The sequence below is a fragment of the Chelonia mydas genome, chromosome 6 (assembly GCF_015237465.2).
Source record: "Chelonia mydas isolate rCheMyd1 chromosome 6, rCheMyd1.pri.v2, whole genome shotgun sequence".
Taxonomy (NCBI): Eukaryota; Metazoa; Chordata; order Testudines; family Cheloniidae; genus Chelonia; species Chelonia mydas.
In genome coordinates this window covers 123,085,480-123,104,424 of record NC_051246.2, presented here as the reverse complement: position 1 = coordinate 123,104,424, position 18,945 = coordinate 123,085,480, and the positions used below count along the sequence as shown (strand labels likewise).

General features: G+C 42.0%; 1 protein-coding gene across 10 annotated transcripts in view; it reads left to right on the top strand.

Annotated features, from left to right (window-relative positions):
* Window positions 1–18,945, top strand: part of TMEM260 (transmembrane protein 260) — a 49,167-nt gene that overhangs the window by 18,400 nt on the left and 11,822 nt on the right. For 7 of the 10 annotated variants that reach the window (XR_005225639.2, XR_005225638.2, XM_043548389.1 and 4 more), the window contains 4 exons: window positions 8,753–8,930; window positions 11,888–12,001; window positions 14,637–14,816; window positions 18,249–18,289. Coding sequence is in view for 8 of the 10 variants with exons in the window: in XM_043548389.1 (XP_043404324.1) it covers window positions 8,753–8,930; window positions 11,888–12,001; window positions 14,637–14,816; window positions 18,249–18,289 (513 nt within the window). In the remaining 2 variants the exon portion in view is untranslated. The remainder of the gene's footprint in view (window positions 1–8,752; window positions 8,931–11,887; window positions 12,002–14,636; window positions 14,817–18,248; window positions 18,290–18,945) is intronic. The other 3 variants (XM_043548387.1, XM_037901205.2, XM_043548388.1) reach the window with 3 other exon arrangements.

Below are 18,945 nucleotides of genomic sequence, written 5' to 3'. Positions count from 1 at the left end.
TTAAACTACCTGCTCGTCTCTGGAGACGAGACATGTTAGCGCAATGCTGAGAAACTTACAATGCCACCGCCCTTATTTTTACCTGTTCTAAATAGAGGAGTTCATTGTCCAGTCCCATCGATCTATCACCATTATACTAGTGCTGCCCTCAACAAAAATGGTTGGGAGTCTGAGGTTCTTGATTGAATACAAAGAAGTCCTTTCCACCCCTCCAATGACCAGCAGCCTTGCAAGATAAAGAAGTAGAGGGTATGTGGAGGGCAGTGAGGAAACTCTGTAAGAGTTGGTTCATCTCTTTTGCGATGTTAACCTTTGCTGCTGGCAGCGTGCTCTGCCAGCTTGAAGTGGTTCTTCCTTTGCCCTTGCTGAATCAAGCATTGCATCAGGAAGGGGGGAAGGAATTCAGTACCATAGAGTCTCTTTTGGTGATCCTTTATATTGTTGACCTGGCTGAAAATTGTTCTGTGGGTTGGACAAGTTTAAGGGTATTTAATGTGGACAATCAAGAAAACAAAACAAAAACTAAAAACAATCACCACCACTGCCACAACGCCCCCCACAAGCCCCATTGAATAACAATAACAAATTCTGATGACAGATCACTCAGACTAAATTTTAATTTCTTATTTCTCTAATTTATGGTAATTATTTTTTTTTTCAGTGCTAAGTTATGTTATGGAAAACTTTTCATTTTAAAACCTGTGATTATAGTTAAAGTGACTACAAAAGTGTCATTGTGCTTCTCTTTCATTTGTGTTATTTATATGTCAAAAGATATTTTTTTCTGAGTGTCAGCCCTGAAGATTCAACCTGGAATGTGAAACTCAAGCTGTGTTCTTTCTGCCTTTTACTTCTTCCTGAGCAATAGATTCTGCGGTCAGAACTTAAGTGGCAATTCAACTGAAGATACTCAAGGAAGAATGCTGTCTAATATAGTATTCTCTATAGTATCTGTTTTGGCTATTCAGTGCTAAGAGCTGTAGAAACTTGCTTTTTTTCAGAAAGTAGATGTGGTTAGAAGATGCAAGTAGCAGACACTCAAACAGAAGAGCTGGTTTTGTATAATCGCTATTATTGCGAAAAGAAAAGAATTTCCAAACTCGTATTTCACTTTTATTTGCTTTTAAAGTGCTTATATTTTATTGTTGAAATACATAATGTAGTTAAAATAAGCGTGAGCACTTTTGAGTTGCTTCCATTTTTACTAATCATTGGGAAAAGAATATAAACTTTTTTTAAAAAAGAAGCACTGAAGAGAAAGGTGGTGATTAAAAGAATGATGGTCCAAATATTTTAATTGAGGAGAGAAGCTCATTGTCCGCTGTTAATATATTCAGGCCTTCAGCTTGCATCTGTTAGAATTAGGGAACTTACACATGATACACTCCTCTGGACCTTTGGGTCATTAGCGGCCAATGTCAGACAGGAAGATGCTGCAGTTATGTGGTGGCAAAAGTTTTGGCTTTGAAGCCTTTAGGTTCCACTCTCTCTCCTTATTTCCCCAGCCCTTCCTGGCTCTATGGAGGTGAGTTGCAGGTGCATGCCCTTGCTCCTTTGTGGTTGAAAGGAAAAACGAAAGAGGTAAATAGGAGAGAAAAGGCTAATAAATCTAGGGAGGTAGGCAAGGAACATTTCTTATAGAGAGCCACTTAAACGCACATCTCCTGGGTCTGTCTATTCTGTCTGTGCTACTTTGCATCCATTAGTCATAGAGTTTCAGGCCAGAAGGAACCATCAGATCATCTAGTTTGGCCTGCTGTATATCACAGGACTCTAAACACCACCCAGCCACCCCTGTACCCAGACCAACAACCAGAATTAAACCAAGTATTAGAGCCCTGAGGAGACTAAATTATTGTGTGCCACAAGGGGAGAACAGGAGGGACCGAGGTGCATCGATGGCAGGGAATTTGTCAAGTGTGATGCTCTAAACGTCTATCTCCAGCAGTCTTGCTCTCCCAAATCTGTCTCTAGCTGATTGGCTGGGGAGCTGTTAGGTGCTCATCCCTTTTGAAAATCAAGTCTTCATTGCCTCCCATAAAATCCCTATGGGGTTTGCTTCGGTATCACTTATTTCAAAGTATTGCTGATACATTGGACACTAGTGCTTAATGACTCAGATGGGAATCCTTACCCTGGTCTTTGCTATCCTGTGTTTCTAACCACGTGTATACTGAAGCATGTTCTGAACTAAGAATCGTATCCATCCTAGAAGCTGCTAAGCATGTTAAGGCTTGTTTCAGCTTTTGGAAAAATCAGATCTATTCTAAATGAGGAATCATGAACTTTAGAATAGAAAGTAAAAGCTGTTTTTGTTTTTATTGCAGTAAAAGCTAGGGACCCCAATCAAAGGTCAAGGCCCTATTGTGCTTGGTGCTGTTCAGATAAGGGGAAAAAAGGACAGTATCCTGCTCCACCCTTCACAATCTAGGATAAGCCTCTAACATTTGGGTTTAACAGCCACTGCCTAAGTCTTATTCCATAAACTAGAATAAAGTTTTAGATTTTTTTGTCTACCTGGAAATGGGGAGTTGTTTAATCTCATGTAGGTTTTAACACAACATTGAAGTTTCTTCCAAGGAAGGACCTATTGGTTATAAAATGAGAATAAATTGGTAAATAAATATGATGGGAAATTTGTCTCAGTCTTTGTTTTACATTCAGAAGTGTATATCACAGGGTTATCTTATGGCTTGATTTCTCAGAAAAGATTCCATAGTGGTTTAGAAGGCTATTTCTTTGGAGCGAGAAAGAAATGAGAATTTTAGAAAGATCCAGCCAAGAGTACGTAGAGACACTGTTTAGCAATGTTGCTGGATCACAACCTCCTGCTCTTACAACTTTTTCAACCCCATTGGGTTGCGGGGAGGTTGGTTGAGGAGTAGGCGCTACCTTTGGTTTGTTTAATTTCTGTAATGTTCCTCCTTATCATTCCTCTTCCACTCTGACTGCCACATCACTTGAGTTTTTGGGGAGGAAAGCAAAATCAGGGAGTCCTCGGGGCCGAAACCTTTGCCAGGTGTTTCTGCCCATTGTCCATGTGATGACATCCAGTGAGTCAGTGCTTCCAGATGGGTCGATCAGAATTGCACAGTCAAAGTTCATAGAGAAGAGTTCAGCTTTGTTTAGTACCATGTCTGTGTGTCTGTCAAAGGACTCCTGCAATTGTATTACATTATTGGTGGTAGAATACCTTAATTATTAATTACTGTCAGTACTAAGAGAATTGCATTTTATCTGTTAAGGATTTTAAATTGCTGTTCCACTGTAAAAAGTAATTATGTAAAATGGCACCTTTCTGTGGTTGTTGTTGTCATCTATTGTATTTTGTATTATAATAGTGTCTAGAGGCCCCAAACAGGTCCCCATGGTGTTGGGTGCTCCTACACACATAGCAGCTGACTACTGAAGACCCTGATCGTGCATAGATCTCGCAGTGGGCAGACCCTCTGCCCCTGTGTGGAACTCCATTGACATCAATAGAGCTCTGCAAGGGTGTACCCACATGGACCTCATTGCAGGACTGGGACCCAAATGGGCAAGACAGACAAAAGGTGTGAGAAAACGCCTTTTCTGCTGAACAGATCAGTTCTCTGTGTGTGTCAGGTCATGTCTGCCTACTTCAGTGACAAAAATCAGTTTTTCTAGACTCTTTCTAGTGCATTATCAACGGGATCGTTTACAAAGCAGCAGTCAGTTACACTTGTGCAAACCACTTGAAATCCGTGGAATTACACAGGTGTTACCTGGTGCATAGTCTGAAGAGAGTGCAGTTACCTAGGTGTCCCTGAAAGCAGAATTTGGCCTGCAGAACCTGAACTTGCCCAAGAAGGGAACTCATATTGAGTTTGCATGGATGGCAAGTAGAAACAGAGCACACCTGATATGGAAACCCATAGTGCCATGTTTAAGGAGTTATTTTTCAGAGTCGGAACCTCACCTTAAAATTGCTTTCACTACTTTGGTGATTTAGGTAAGGGTGCAGTAGTTAGTCTTGTAGGTGTGATGGCATTTGCCCTAAAATACATATCAAATACAAATAAAATATATCTTCCCTTGAGATTCAACCATTGTGCACAGGGGACTTTTCTACATATTCAGAATAGATATTTTCTTCCTAGTTTGTAAGAGACAAATAAAAAAATAGTTACCACAGTGACTGGCCTGGGCACTGTTCCACAGTAGTACAGGCCTGGGTATGTATATGAGAATTTTATAGAAAGACATAGCTGTCAGCATCAAATAAACAGTTCAGATAGCTTGTGCTGCGCCTCCTGGCTACGTGAGATAGACTCAACCAATCAAAGGACCCGAACAAACACCGTATGCAACGAACTGTATGGCCAGTTCCAACCAACCCATCTTGAAATCTACACTGAATTTTCTGTGGCCAGGAAGACAATAAGTAAATGTGTCCACATTCATTTACTTATTTTCTAGTTAGTATGGATTCACCTTTCTTTTTCTTCAAGAACATCTTTGATCTGCGTGGGAACATATTTAGAAGTGTCTTGCACATAGGAAGTTCAGCAGCTCCTATTGCTGTTTCCCATCACTGAAATGGTTATAGTGATACCGACCTTCCTTCGTGAAGTGCTGTGAGATCTAGATAAAAAGTGCTATGTCAGAGCTGAGCGTTATAATATTTTAAACCTGTAATTTTCAAAAGGGCCAGTGTTAAGCCTCCATCTCCACGGACTTTCACTGGGATTTGGGAGCCTGACTCCCTCAGGCCTCTGACAGTCTCAGCCTAATGTGATAAAAACGTTCCGGCACTGCAGAGGTGGTGAAATGTAGTTCCAAAATGCCTATGGAAGGAGCCAGGTTGAGCGTGCATCCACTCCAAGGAGGCGTGATTGCTGTGCCCACATTCGTCAGTTGTGACAGGGTGACCTTGCACAATAGGGTCATGAATGGGTGAGTGCATTTAGCTAGCCATCAGGGTTATTTCAGGACTTTGTGATTTCCATTCCCGTTAGCTTCTACAGCCCAGAAAGAGCCTGCTTACGGGCTCTGCATCTCTCTTCCCGAGGCATGTATAACTCTCCATAGTCACAATTTGAGTTTAGTTTAAAAAACCACTATCAAGGTGGGATTTTAAAATCTTATTTTTATGTTTTAGATCAGAGATTCTCAACCAGGGCTATGCGTATCCTAGGGGTATACAGAGATCTTCCGGGGGATACATCAACTCATCGGGATATTTGCCTAGTTTTACAACAGGATACATAAAAAGCACTAGCGAAGTCAGTACAAACTAACATTTCATACAGACAATGACTTGTTTATATTGCTCTGTATATTACACACTGAAATGTAAGTGCAATATTTATATTCCCATTTATTTTATTACTATGTGGTCAAAATGAGAAAGTCAGCAATTTTTCAGTAATAGTGTGCGGTGACACTTGTATTTTTATGTCTGATTTTGTAGGCAAGTGGTTTCTAAGTCAGGTGAAACTTGGGGGGTACAGAGGACAAATCAGACTCCTGAAAGGGATACAGTAGTCTGGAAAAAGAAAAGGAGTACTTGTGGCACCTTAGAGACTAACCAATTTATTTGAGCAGGAGCTTTCGTGAGCTACAGCTCACTTCATCGGATGCATCCTGTGGAAACTGCAGAAGACATTATATCTACAGAGAGACCATGAAACAATACCTCCTCCCACCCCACTCTCCTGCTGGTAATAGCTTATCTAAAGTGATCATCAAGTTGGGCCATTTCCAGCACAAATCCAGGTTTTCTCACCCTCCGTCCCCCCACAGACAAACTCACTCTCCTGCTGGTAATAGTAGTCTGGAAAGGTTCAGAACCACTGTTTTAGAATATCCCCTTTGAAGCTTGATGCCCAGATCTGTAGTGCTGAGGTTGTAAGCATGGCCTGTGACTGGGGCTCTGCCGTACAGCTGTGATACTCACAGTAAAAGTGTTACTAGGTTGGCCCTTAAATGATTTTGAGTATTAAACAAAAAAAGCCCTGCATGTGGCACTTACAGTAAATACTTTGCATTGATTAGGTAGCATGTAAAATCTTCAGGAGCGCAAATACTATCAGTGAAGTTTGATCTAATTGTCAGGAGCCCAGCACAATGCCAGCAGGATTATGCAAGCTTCAGCCAGTTGTGCCAGTGTTTCTCAGTCCTGTGGTGTAAAACAACCTGCTGCCATTCCTGTTCTCTGCCTCTCTCAGCGGCCATGCCAGATTGCATGGTAATGTTGTGATGGGGATATTGGGTCAGGTCAAATTCACATTCCCCTGTGAGCAAAGCAAGGATTTGAATTCAGTTTGCATCGTCCCTTTGAGCCAGCTCTTTCCCCTTCCCACTAAATGTTACTAGTTGTTCCAATTGCAAACATTTCAAGCCTGATCCATTGAAAGCAGCGGGAGAGCTCCTGTTGATTGCAATGGTTCAGGATCAAGGCCTTGTTGTACTATCCCTGCAAATCAAAATTATGGTAGTGTCTGATTTTATTTCCCTACCAATTTCAGGAATCAATTTACTGGATACGTTCATGGAAGTATCTTCTCTCAGGGAGGGGAGATGCCCCCTTCAGGAGCACATTTTATGATGAAATCTATTTTGGGACAAAATCTGGATTTTTTTCAAGTTTGTTTAACTGTGGAGTCTTGGGGTCTGGGAGAGAAGGGGGCAATTGTTAAATGAAACAAACAAATCTGGACTTTTCTGTGTTTCGATTTTGGATTCCATGCTGAAGAAAGGAGCTGTGAGGGCCCTTATTTATTTAAAACCCAATAAAAGAGTTACACAGTAAGCCAAAGCAACAACAGTGCTTCTCTTTCCCCCCCTCCAACCAATCAGCAGTGAGTAGATGATAATATCAAGCTCTTATGGCACTTTTTATCCATGGGGCTGAAAGCACTTTACACAGGAGGTGACTATCGTTATCCCCATTTTTCTGATGGGGAAACTGAGGCACAGGTGGGGTGGGGTGATGTGACTTGCCCAAGGTCAGCCACCAAAACCAGTGGCAGAGTCAAGAATAGAGCCCAGGTCTCCTGAGTCCCTGTGCAGCGCTCTAGTCACTAGACCACACTGCCTCCCATCTTTTATTGGTCCATTGTGGCTTAAAGCTTCCACCCCAACTATCTGAGCCTGCTCAAATCCTTTGGCTTTGCAGCATTCGCTAAGGTTAATGGGTTTGGGCTGCTTCAGACCAGGGGAGGGAGAGCATCTCAGAGGAAAGAAGCCTGTGTAGAGAATGTTCTGCCAGCTGCTCCCTCTCTTTTGTATCAGTGAGGGAATGGAGAGGGGGCGCCCCCCCAAACTCATCTCAATGTTACTATTTTAAAATAAATATTTAGGAAGCAAACATTGCGTTGATGCATTTCGCAGTCATTAACAACCGAAACAATTGAGGTTGAATAACCAATGACTTGATTCAAGCCATGTCAGTATCAGAGGCTACAGTAGACCTTTAACAACAATGTACAGCTTGGTGAAATCTCTTTCTTTTGTTAACTTATCAAATGTTCCAAGTCCCCATCTCAGGGGACATGCAGAGAGTTTAAAAAACAAAATTAAGTGGGAGTGGTAGAGAGATGACAATCCCCCAAATAAATTAACAGCCATCCTCTCTGACAGAATCCTGGGCAACGAGATGAGCATTACACTATGCTCTGAAAGGCAATAAACTCTGGCTTAGTCACACCAGCTCGGAAAGTGAATTTCTGGGACAAGAGTCTTCTCCTGAGAATGCCCTGCTGCCACCCCGTAAATGTTAGGGACTGTTAGCTTGAGTGCGTCACCCAACAACACTTTCATGATGACTCAGTGAGAGGCCAGGTCTCCCAGACAGCCAAATTCTGAATAGTTCAGGATTTTATAGATCAACTTAAATAACGAACTGGCCCAGGAATGGAGAGGAAGCCAGGGTACTTGTTGAAGAATTGACGGAATATGTTTCTTGGGGCTAAATACCATCTAATGGGCCTTCTCCACCAGCTGTAGCATCCAAGTGGTCTTGGAATGTAGCTTCATGGGAAGTGCGTGCAGTAATCCAGTCTGGAAGTCAGAAAGGCAGTGATTACTGTCGTGGGATCTTGGTTTGACAGAAAAGGTTGCAAACATCCAAATCCTGGGTGCTTCGTGTGTTGTTTGTGTTCGCTTCCTCATTGCGATTCACACTTGTTTCCTCTCTCTCCTGGCCACACTCCCAGCTCCAAAGTACACTTTTCCTTCTTAGTGCCCTCAGTGTTCCATTTCCCACCCCCGCCTTACGAAACTAAAAGCTCCCCCATAGGAAAGCGTTATAATGCCCACTGTCATGAACATCTATAATCCATTTTTTATCCAGCGTCTTGATGAATTTAAGACTGCACTGTCGCTCAAAAATCTGCCAGCTAAGAGTATCTGGTTGAAAGCATGACTCTCTGGCTTGGTGTGCCATGATCCACTATGTCATCTTTCATCAAGGTTTCCAAACTGACTCGAATACTAGAAGTTACCCTCTGTGCTTGAAAGAACTATTGTGTGTGGCATGCTAGCCATTGGTCATTGAGGGAAGTGCATTCACTACCTTGCATAGTGTACAGTATGGTTAATAACTGGCCTTCCTAAGTGAAATCTTGTGCAAGGAAATTATTATAAGCGACATATTAACCATATAATGTTTTGGAAGGGTGCTGGATGCCAGTCATAATTTCTGCTGCTACAGTATGTTTAAAAAAAAGGACAATGAAGTAGGCTCTTTTTGTTGGAAAAGAAGATTTCATGTTATCTGTGTTTGCAGGCTTTCTGGCTCATATGCTGGAGGAATCCTTGCTGCGGGGGTGTTTTCATTTTCTCGTCTAACATGGCAGTGGTCCATCACAGCAGAGGTTTTTAGCTTAAACAATCTGTTTGTGGGGCTGCTGATGGCGCTCACTGTGCATTTTGAGGAGGCAGCCACAGCGAAGGAGAGATCAAAGGTAACCTGTTTGGATCAAAGTGAATATTGATTTTAAATGTATTTGTCGTGTGTGTGGCTTGTTTGTTTTTAATTATTTTGGTTGGTTTAAAAATTAAGGGCCGGATCTTCAAAAGTGCTAAGCGTTTATTGTTCTGAATGGGAGGACCGGGTGCTGAGCACTTCTGAGACTCTGGCCACACCAGGTACGTGCCAACCTCCTAAAAATACGGCCGCTTACTAAGGGTCTAAGTTGGCGTCGTTGAGTGCTGTCCAGGAGGTGGGGTGGAAAATTATGATGAAAGAAAAAAATGGCTTTCATTGAAATTTTCTGCAGAAAAGTGCAACTTTTTGTCAAAACACTGAAAAGTTTTTGGTTTTCAGGCTCTTATTTTTCAGTTAAAAGACTGTATTTTGGATGGAGACCAGGAACTAACCACAAAAATCCTTGTTTAGTTGAAAACCCAATGTTCTATTGAAAGTCTGGATGGGAAATTTTGATCAGCCCTAGAGCTTTGAAAATCTCGCCCATAAATTTCACATTACATACTTCATAAAAATGGCACATTCAAGCAATTTTTAAAAATGGATAGTGTTTCTCTCCACTCTCCCTAAGCATGGGGACATCACATCTATTCTTCTTTTATAAGCTCTCTTTTTATGACCACTGTAAATTCTCTGAATACATTTTTTTTTTTTTTTTTAATAAAAGTAGCCCAGAATTTTTGAAGTTCAGACTAATTCTGTGCTGCTGTAATGGGTCTTCAAACCATACATGTTCTCTGGTTCGCGACAGATGAGGGCTTTTTTATTTGGCATTAAACATCACGAAGAGCAATTGTTTTATTGGTTACTACCGTTTCTGGATCGCTGACTGCTAAATTCCGCAAAGATGTCATTTGACATTTTCAGAGCCGCCGAACGCAGTGGTTCTCAAACTTTTTTTCCCCACAGACCACTTGAAAATTGCTGAGGGTCTCAGCGGACCACTTAATGATCTTTCCAAATGTTGTTTGTACCGTTAGCTAACTATTGTAAAGTGCTTTGTATAAAAATGCAAAATAAAAAAAAGTTAATAATGAACGTTTTTTTGTTCTACGAATAAAAGCACACAACTCATATTTTAATATCAGTAGTTTCTTACCTTTCTAATGCAATGGATGTGCCCTTTCAAAAGTGACTAATGGTTTTGGTGGCCTCAACTTTTGGGGTATCCTACTATGTACACCGGAAAGGGGGTTACTATTTAGAAGGCAGGTACTCAGCACTTCCTGGGAATCAGGCCCACCCATTTGACACCTCAAGCTCATCACCCAAAATCAGTAGTGACTTCTGAAAAACATGGTCTGGGTGTCCAAACCTGTTAAGCAGGTTTGAAAATGTCAGATGTATTAGTATTGCAATGATGAAAAAAAAAATCCTTTGTTAAAGGTGGAAATCGTATTCAAAGTAAAATGCCAGACTATTGACAGAAACTCACATCCGTGCTGATATTATTTCATCACTCAGTGAAAGCAAACATTCGCATTGTGCATCTCTTCCATTTTAACGGACTATCAAAGAAAGCCATGCCATGGTTCCATTTTCAATGTTAAAAGTGCCTGAGTAGCAAGAGACGACAGCGCCTGACCCGTCAGAGGAGTGCGGAAGGGCAGATGATATAGGGCAGATCCTCAGCTGGTAAATTGTTGTAGCGCCATTAACTTCAGTGAATCTCTGACGGTTTTCACCAGCTGAGGATGCACCCCATTGAATAGAAGTAGGCTGGTGGTAAGCATATATTGCAGACAAAACGTAAGACAAAAAGACCAAAGGTGATAAGTAGACAATGAATTCAAATAACGGGAATGTTTGTGGTTCATGGGGCAAAGATTAAAGGTGGTGACCCAATGCTCATATGAGGCTGCTGCTGAAACTCTCAAGTGTTTTGCATTGATTTTAGTGGGGCATGTTTGGGGGCATGTAGAACACGTGATGTTCTGGCATGGGAGAAGGTCTTCTATCAGCAGGAGCTTGGGGTGGCCACGTAACAGAGTCATGTAGCCGTAAACAACCCCACTAAAATCTTGGGTCTAAGCTGTATGTGTTGGATGTGCTATTTTTTTTATAGAAAAACTATTTTAGAAATGTTTTAATGCATTTTATTGGTACTGTCTTGAATTCTCTTAGCTCGTGAAGCAAAGGTGCTTAAATTTAAACTCTGATGCCAGCTGTGCACGCCTGAGAGGGAGAGAAAAAAATCATCACCAATAAATCTTTAAAACCACTGAAACAACCTAAAGTAGTTTCTCTGTCTGTAGTAAAATCATGATTTTAGAGTCTGATTGCTGGGGAATATGCAGTACTATGAGCGATCTCCCTTTTCCAGCAGTGTAAAGTTCCCTTTCTAGCCCTCATGGGTTGTGAGATATTGGACCCCACACCTGTCACTAGTGCAGGACTGAATATTATTTATGCTGCGCCTCAGACCAATGTAATTTTAGGGGAAACTGCACGTTTGGGGGAAAGAAGGCAGGTTGTTAGAAGCTGCTGAGAGATTGGGGATGGTAGAGGCACTCCCAATAGACAGCGGGTAGGTAAGGTGATCAAAGGTCCATGATACATGCAGTTAACCACATGGATCGGCAGCTTATCACTCTGGCTCTGCAATTTATCATATAGATACTACTATCATGTACATGGTATGACATAAATACTACCACCACATATCTGCGTATGCTGTCTACCTATATAGATATCAAGATATAACCATTTTAAAAAAACGGAGCCTGAAATAGTTCTTATAGATTTCCAGTAAAATAATTAGCTTACCTCTATCTAGAGATACGTGATATTTTCTTTGTAAATGTTTATTGAACATTACACACAAGGTAGCTGCCTTTCCATTGTAAGAATACCCCGCATAGCATTGATGCAGTTTCACTGTGTGTATATTTTGCAGATTTTTCAGAATAATTGTAAGTACTTTCTTCCTTTCAGATATCGAAAGTTGGTGCCTTTTGCTGTGGGCTTAGTTTGTGCAATCAGCACACCATAGTGCTTTATGTGTTGTGCATTGTACTATGGGTTCTGTTCCAACTTTTCAAAGGGAAGGTAGGTAACTTGTCTATTGCTGAGTTGAATATTAAAGAGTGTCATTTTTCTAGTACACTCAAAGGACAGATTGTAATTCTTACGTTTGAACACTTACTGCTTTCCCTTCCGACACTGATTTTATATTGAAGTATGTGTGTATGGATGGCAACAGTTCATGATATGCCTAAGCTAGTCAATCATGATCCACTGACAACGTAAAGTCACAGTCCATCTGGCTGGCGTCCCAGCCGAGGATTATGTCTTTGAAGGATTTTGAAGCTGTCAGTCACATGAGTATTCTCAGAGCCGTCCATTTCTATTGTAAACTCTTTGGGACAGGGACCCTGTCTTCTGACCATCTACAATGTAGCTAGAGCATTGTTAGTACTGTGATGAGCAGAGTGGCGGAAGTTCCGAGTGTGTGGAAGTATGAGCATATTCTGTGTGTAAAATGACCTTCCTCAGACAGAAGAGTAGATAAAATCGATGGTGACTATACTCCCTTGAGATCAGAGAAGTGTAGGAGCAGTCTGGCCCTCACAACTCAGAGCTCCTGGTGGCTGACGGTGGCATGGAAATCCTTTTAACCCACAGGACTAGTCTCCAAGTACTGACTTTCTCCTGGTATTCACATCTCAGTATTGCACAACCTCTCTGCAGCTTTTGACACTGTCAGCCACATATGGCACGGCTGGAGTAGACAGCACAGCAGTAAAATGGCTCCAGTCATTCCTCTCCAAAAGAACTCAACTTCAACATCTATCTGAAACTGGTTGGAGAGGGGGATGAGATGCCATAGGCTCTGCTGTGAACAATACACCAGCAACACCATACTGCATATCTCATTTTCCACAAATGCAAACAGCACCATCTCAAAGATGTCACAAGGTCTGCAAAAGATCAGCTTTCAGATGAAAAGCATCTGGCTCAGACTCAACCTGGGCAAGACCAAAGTGATGCTTGTCTTAAAAACTAGTTGAAACACTGTCCTCTCCTTCCGTCAAAGTCCCCTGTTTGCCAAAGTTGTATAAAATCTCACGATTCTGTTAGACTCATGGTTAAGTATCGCTAATCAGGTAACATCAGTGGTGTTTTCCCACCTCCGGCTTGCTAGGAAACTGCACATTCCTCCTTGGTGAGGATCCAGCCAGAGATCAAACATTTCTCACTTCCAAACTGGATTGCTATAAATCATTGCCTCTGGCTGGATATGGATGGAGTGCAGATGCTTCAGTTTGCACAAAATGTGGTGACCCACTTCAATAATAATAATTAATAATGCCCAGCTCCTACATAGCGCTTTTCGTCAGTAGGTCTCAAAGCACAATAAGAGGCAGATGTTGTGAGCACATCACTGCTGTGGCTTCAGTCCTTCCACTGGCTCCCAGTTTGCTTCCATTGCCAGTTGAAGATCTTGATCCTGACCTTCAAAGCTGTCAACTGGTCAGGTCCTGACTGCATCAGTATCCATGACCCAATAAAACAGCTGCTCTTCTCTGGGACAAGGCAGCGTACTGAGCCCAGGGTGAAATGCATGGGATCTGGGGATAAGATGTTCTGGCTCCATGGGGCTCATTTTCTAGAGGAATGATGCAGAACCTGACTATATTCAGCACATTTTGTGAAGCCCTTTTTGCCAAAAATGTTTCCACCATAACTGGCATGATGACGATTTAATTTTATAATCAAGATATATTCCCTAAGCAAAGCCTTTCTTTAAACCAGAGGTGGGTGAAGAATAGAAAGCTCCATGAATTCCAGTAGGTAGCTTGCCATGCAGATTGAATGTACCTCGGAAATGCTTTAGATATCCTGGTGTTCCGGGCAACAGAAAACCCTATAGTTGACAAGTTATTTGATATAGTAAAATGTCTTCCGAGATTGCTCCACCTCAGTCTTAAGGAACTTTAGTCACCAACTTTTAAACTACATTTCAGTATGTGGAAGGTTGTTTTAAACACTGTCTCTCCCAAATAAACTCAAATATGAAAGGAAGTATTTTTGTTTGACTAAAATGTAATGAATGACCCCCCCCCCCCCCAAAAAAAGCAGCGTGAAATATTCAAGAGTGGGATTTTCGAAAGTGCTTAAAGAAATTAGGAGCAGCAGTCCGTTTGAAAGTCTTGCACGCCTAACTCCCTTAGGCGTTTTCAAAATCCCACCCCTGAAGTTGAGCGACCTAGTTTAGCCGGTGTGATCATGATAAAGTAAATGGCAGAACTGACTCCTGATGATGATGTAAGCGGTTACATGGGAACAGCTTTTTTTTTTTTTTGCCAGATGGAATACCAGCCAACTCTTAATCACTGGAAAGTGGGTTATCTCAGCCTTGCAGTGCTTCAGCCATCTATGCATGTCATGACATGATTTAAATGTAAAAGATGCAATGCATATGATACTCATGAGTCCTAGCTAATATTATTTGCTTCACTTAAATTTTCACCCTGCCATGCAAAGGAGATCAGTTTGATGCAGTTTCCTAGTAATCCACAAAATTGTAAGGTTTAACATAGCATTTTGTAGGGACTTACTATAAATTGAGAGATCAACTCTGTGTAAATATATTTGATGTTTTTCTTTATCTGTTCTTGAAGTTCCAGTGTGATTAAACTAAAATAAACATTGTTGTGCAATATGACACATTTTGGTGCAGGAATTGTCCTTTGGCCATTTGATGAAGTTGGGCTTATGCTTCTTGGCTGGTTTGCTGCCTTATCTCTATCTGCCTGCCTCGTCCTACCTAAATCAAGCACGTTGGACCTGGGGAGACCAGACGACTTTTCAAGGATTTTTGACCCACTTTCTCAGGGAAGAATATGGGACATTCAGTCTGGTAAATAGGGTCATTTTCTAAAAGAGAAAAGTCTTCTTGAAGTTATGCAGCAGCAAAACCTTTGCATTCATTTAGGTCAGTGTCCTGTAGGAGAATTGATGTAAAATGTTAACCTTCTAGCACTTTATTCCTGAGCTTGTTTCTTGGGATCGCTAAGGTGGCTTGGAGAGTAGAAAAATAATTTAATCCACCTTCATGCTATTCGGGGTACAGTTATTTATTGGAAAATGTACAAGTACATTCAGTTGCAGTCCTGTTACCAGTGTGTATTGGCATGAAGAATAAACAATAGTTAAGAAAGGTTGAAACGTAAATTTTAAATGATCCTGTCTTAAGTCAAATTACACAGCTTCAGTTGTGTTCGTTTTTAATTGTAAAACTTGGGGGAAATTTCAGCTGTTTAAAAAGTGTCACAAGCAGTTTTCATTCATTCATTTTATTTATAAAAGAATGTACTTCTAATGTATTTCTGAGTATAAATGTTACATAAAACGAAAGGAGTTTTTTGGTTCTTGACCTCTCCCCCAGTCTGAAACATTTTGACTGTGCCCCTCTTCCTGCAAATACAGGAGTTGGTTCATACTTGTCCATGGAGCTTTGGGGCTTGGCCAGGCCCCTTCCATCCTTGCATCAGGTTCCCTGCCTCTGGCAGCAAGAGGAGAGCGGTTGGTTATCATCCCTGCATTCATGCCTCCTTCACAAAAGTAAATAGAGAAGAGTGGGAAACTAATGTCTCATTTGGCAAACTCCATAGGGTCCCAGAACCCAAAGATTCTGTGTAGAAAAGTCCAGTGTGCACAGTAGCTTCATCACAGCTTTTTGGTACAAGCTCCATCCTTGCTATAAAGAATACCACTACAACCTTACCGAAGGGCAGCGTAGGTGCAGCGTTTCTGGCAAAGGCTCTAATGCTTGCCGAAGATAGTTTATTCACCAGAGATCTTGCAGGTAGGAAGATAGAAGCTACCTTCAGAAGGGACTTGGAGGCTTCTTCAGCTTTCCCTCAGATCTACTCTGTCAACAACCATCTTCTGAAAATCAGGCCCCTTTAAGCCATCTCAAGTTGGACACCCAGGAATTGAGCCCCGGTCAACTTACCCCATGGCCTGCTCCTACACCACGGGTTACCTGCATCTGGCAGCTTAGCCTAGCCAAGATAGAATCCTCACCCAGGGTGATACATACTCTGGAAGCCTCCTTCAGGCCTCCCACCCCTTCATAGATGGCAAGAGACTGAACAAGATCCTCTTATTTATGTCAAGTTAGGAATAGCTGCCTTGATCCAGCAGGCCACAACAGTCAAGAACAAGGATATCAGAAAATTCTTGGATGTATCTATGTTTCCGAGAAGGGAACAGTACAACAGGCTGATGAATAAAACTATAAGAGTTGTCTAGATTCTGAAACAAACCACGAGTGGGACATCTGTAACTTACTACTTGATACAGCAAGTACCAAATGGGAAGCCTGGTGTAAAACTGAACACAATGATGTGTTTTAAAAAAAATAAAACACATATTCCAAAAAAAAAAAGGAAAAAAAACCCCCCAAAACAGTGTTCCAGCTCTTCTGGGTTTCTTATGTTTCTCACATGATGGCCTAGATTTGAACTTAAGACCCTCCCACATCTCAGCTCTGCACAATATCAAAACCGCAGGCACATCCAAGTGTCTGGTAGTCACCTGCTAATTCAAGGCTACTGAAGGATAACGTGTATCCAGCCAAAAAGTCAGGCCTATTTTCCTGGCCTGGGGCCAGACCACAGTGTTATGAGTTCTAGATAACATTCCTTTTGAGCTGATAGCATCCTTTTTCCTGTGGTTTCTCTCCGTAAAGATGTGCTCGCTCGTCATCATGTTGGCAAAAAGATTCTCTAGAACCTCTGCTCTTGGAAAGCATGATCCTTGTTTGATTCCATGATTCCGCAAGGGGTGATGTCATTCTTCGGGCTCCAGTGTAATTTTTTTTACCAAGATAAACTCTTTCTTCCATAGCTCACAGGAAAGCTTTCTTCCTTCATTTATCCCAAAGTCTCAACACTCAAACAAAAAAGCCTGGTAGATGAAAAAGGAGCTGCTACCATTTATCTAAGTAGAACTAGCCACTTCAGGAGAACATCATCTTCATTCATTTTTTTTTTCTGTTTCAGTGTATGGGTCTGAAAACATGTAAATCCTCCATAGCTGGGTGGATCAAGTGCTGAATCAATACATATTCAGCTGCATAGAAATTAGTTCTAGAAAGAGATTTAACCCATTCAGCACATTTCCACTGCATCACCCGGAGCAGGAAGGCCATCATCCCCCACAGAGAAAACCAACAAAGCTACCACGCACTCAACCACTAACGCCTTTTATAAAACACTAGAGGCTTGATGTCCAGTCTTCAGCAGCAGCATCCTCCAGCAGGAAATCGTTCCAAGCAGAGATGCCAAAATAAATACTGCTAATTGTAGGGAAGAGGAGAATCTTTTTCCTGTCCTATTTATTTCTTCTTCTGTTAGCTTTTCCTCACTGCTCACGACATCCTGAATATCTCATATTAGGAGGGTGGGGATTGGGGTCTAGAATGGAAAGTCTGTTAGGTGGTGATTTCCTTTTTGGGACTGTTCTCTCCCTGAGTGTACGTACGGTAGGCGAGGTAGGTTCTGTTGGTACATCTGCAATAGCCTCTTCTCAGGTCCATGTATGTAGTTAATACAATTGAATAAAGTGCTATTGTGAAGAGTTTAGTCTTCTCTGCTGCTAAGAATCCCGGACTTCTGTGCAGCTTTGTACGGGGTGGCAGGCTGTGCAGCTTTGTACGGGGTGGCAGGAGGGAAGAAGGGGCATGGCCAAGCCCTCAGCACATGTGGACAAACACAAGCTGCTGCCAGTATTCAGGAAGAGAAGTGCGGCCCAAATATCTCAAATTGGGGGAGGTGTAAATCCCAGAAAATAAATCATTTAGTAACAGATTTCCCATTTGGGCTGATATTTTTACTGTCTGTGAATGGCTTCTGTGTATTTTAAGACACGGGACAACACCCACGTACGACACAGACTGTCAGGACAGTCACAAAGCAGACCTAGGATGCAGTTAAGATTCTGCTAAGGTGTATAATATGTTTCTGAAAGGGTGGAAGAAACAGTAATGTTGTAGTATTTGAAATGACGAACGTTCTTATTGCATGTATGAAATACAGTACAATTTATAACTGGATGTCAGAAGGAATGTAAAGTGCTGGAAGATTATATCACAGCAAAGCTTCCACTAGAGTTTTGTCTTCAAAAATATAAGGTCATCACTATTATTTGTATTATGGTCATGCCCAGAGGCTCCGTTTTGGGGCCCCATTGTACTAAGCACTCTGCACCTACACAGTGAAAACACAGGCAGCATTGCAAACAGTGTACAGTCTAAGCATATGTTTTTTCTAACTTTTGTGTCTAGGCCAAATCGGAGACAGGATCCACTATGAGAGAGATGTTGCTGTGAGTAAAAACTTTAACGCACCCCGAAGTTGTGGGGTCATCCCTGTTCCCTCAATTATTCTTTGTAATAATTATTCCTTTCCCGAAGTTCTGAGTTTATGGACTTCATAGCTTGGGTGGGGGATGTCTAGAAAGTATGTGGCCATGTTGGCATGTGTGTCTGGGCCCAGCTTTGGCCCTGGGATGAATGCACATGACAGCTGTTGACATTAATTCTCTAGTAAATAAAAATACCAAAGGAAGTGGGTGGATGCCTACTCTGTGGGACACTCGTATTTTTTCCTGCTGCCGAGCAGACGTGGTATATGCTGTGTAAGTCAGAAAGTGCTGTTCCGGAGCAGGAAAGGCTAAATTCCGTTTGCTTCACGCAGTCCAAGTATCTAGGCTGGGCGCTGGAGTGCCCTGCAAAGAGAGTAATTTTACCACCAGCCTCTGCAACGGCAGGAGAGCTATTTCTCTGGCAGCTACTTCAGCTTGAGGGCTCCAGTAACCTGTGGTTGCTGCACCCACCCATCCCAGGTAAGAAGAGCTCATCGCTACAATGCGCAAATCACGATTCCGCCACTCACCAGTCGCCGTCATCAAGAGCAGGGCAGCTAGTTGAGAGCTAGAGCAGGCTTAGCCCAGAGTAGCTTTGGTGTCAGCCAGGCATAAGG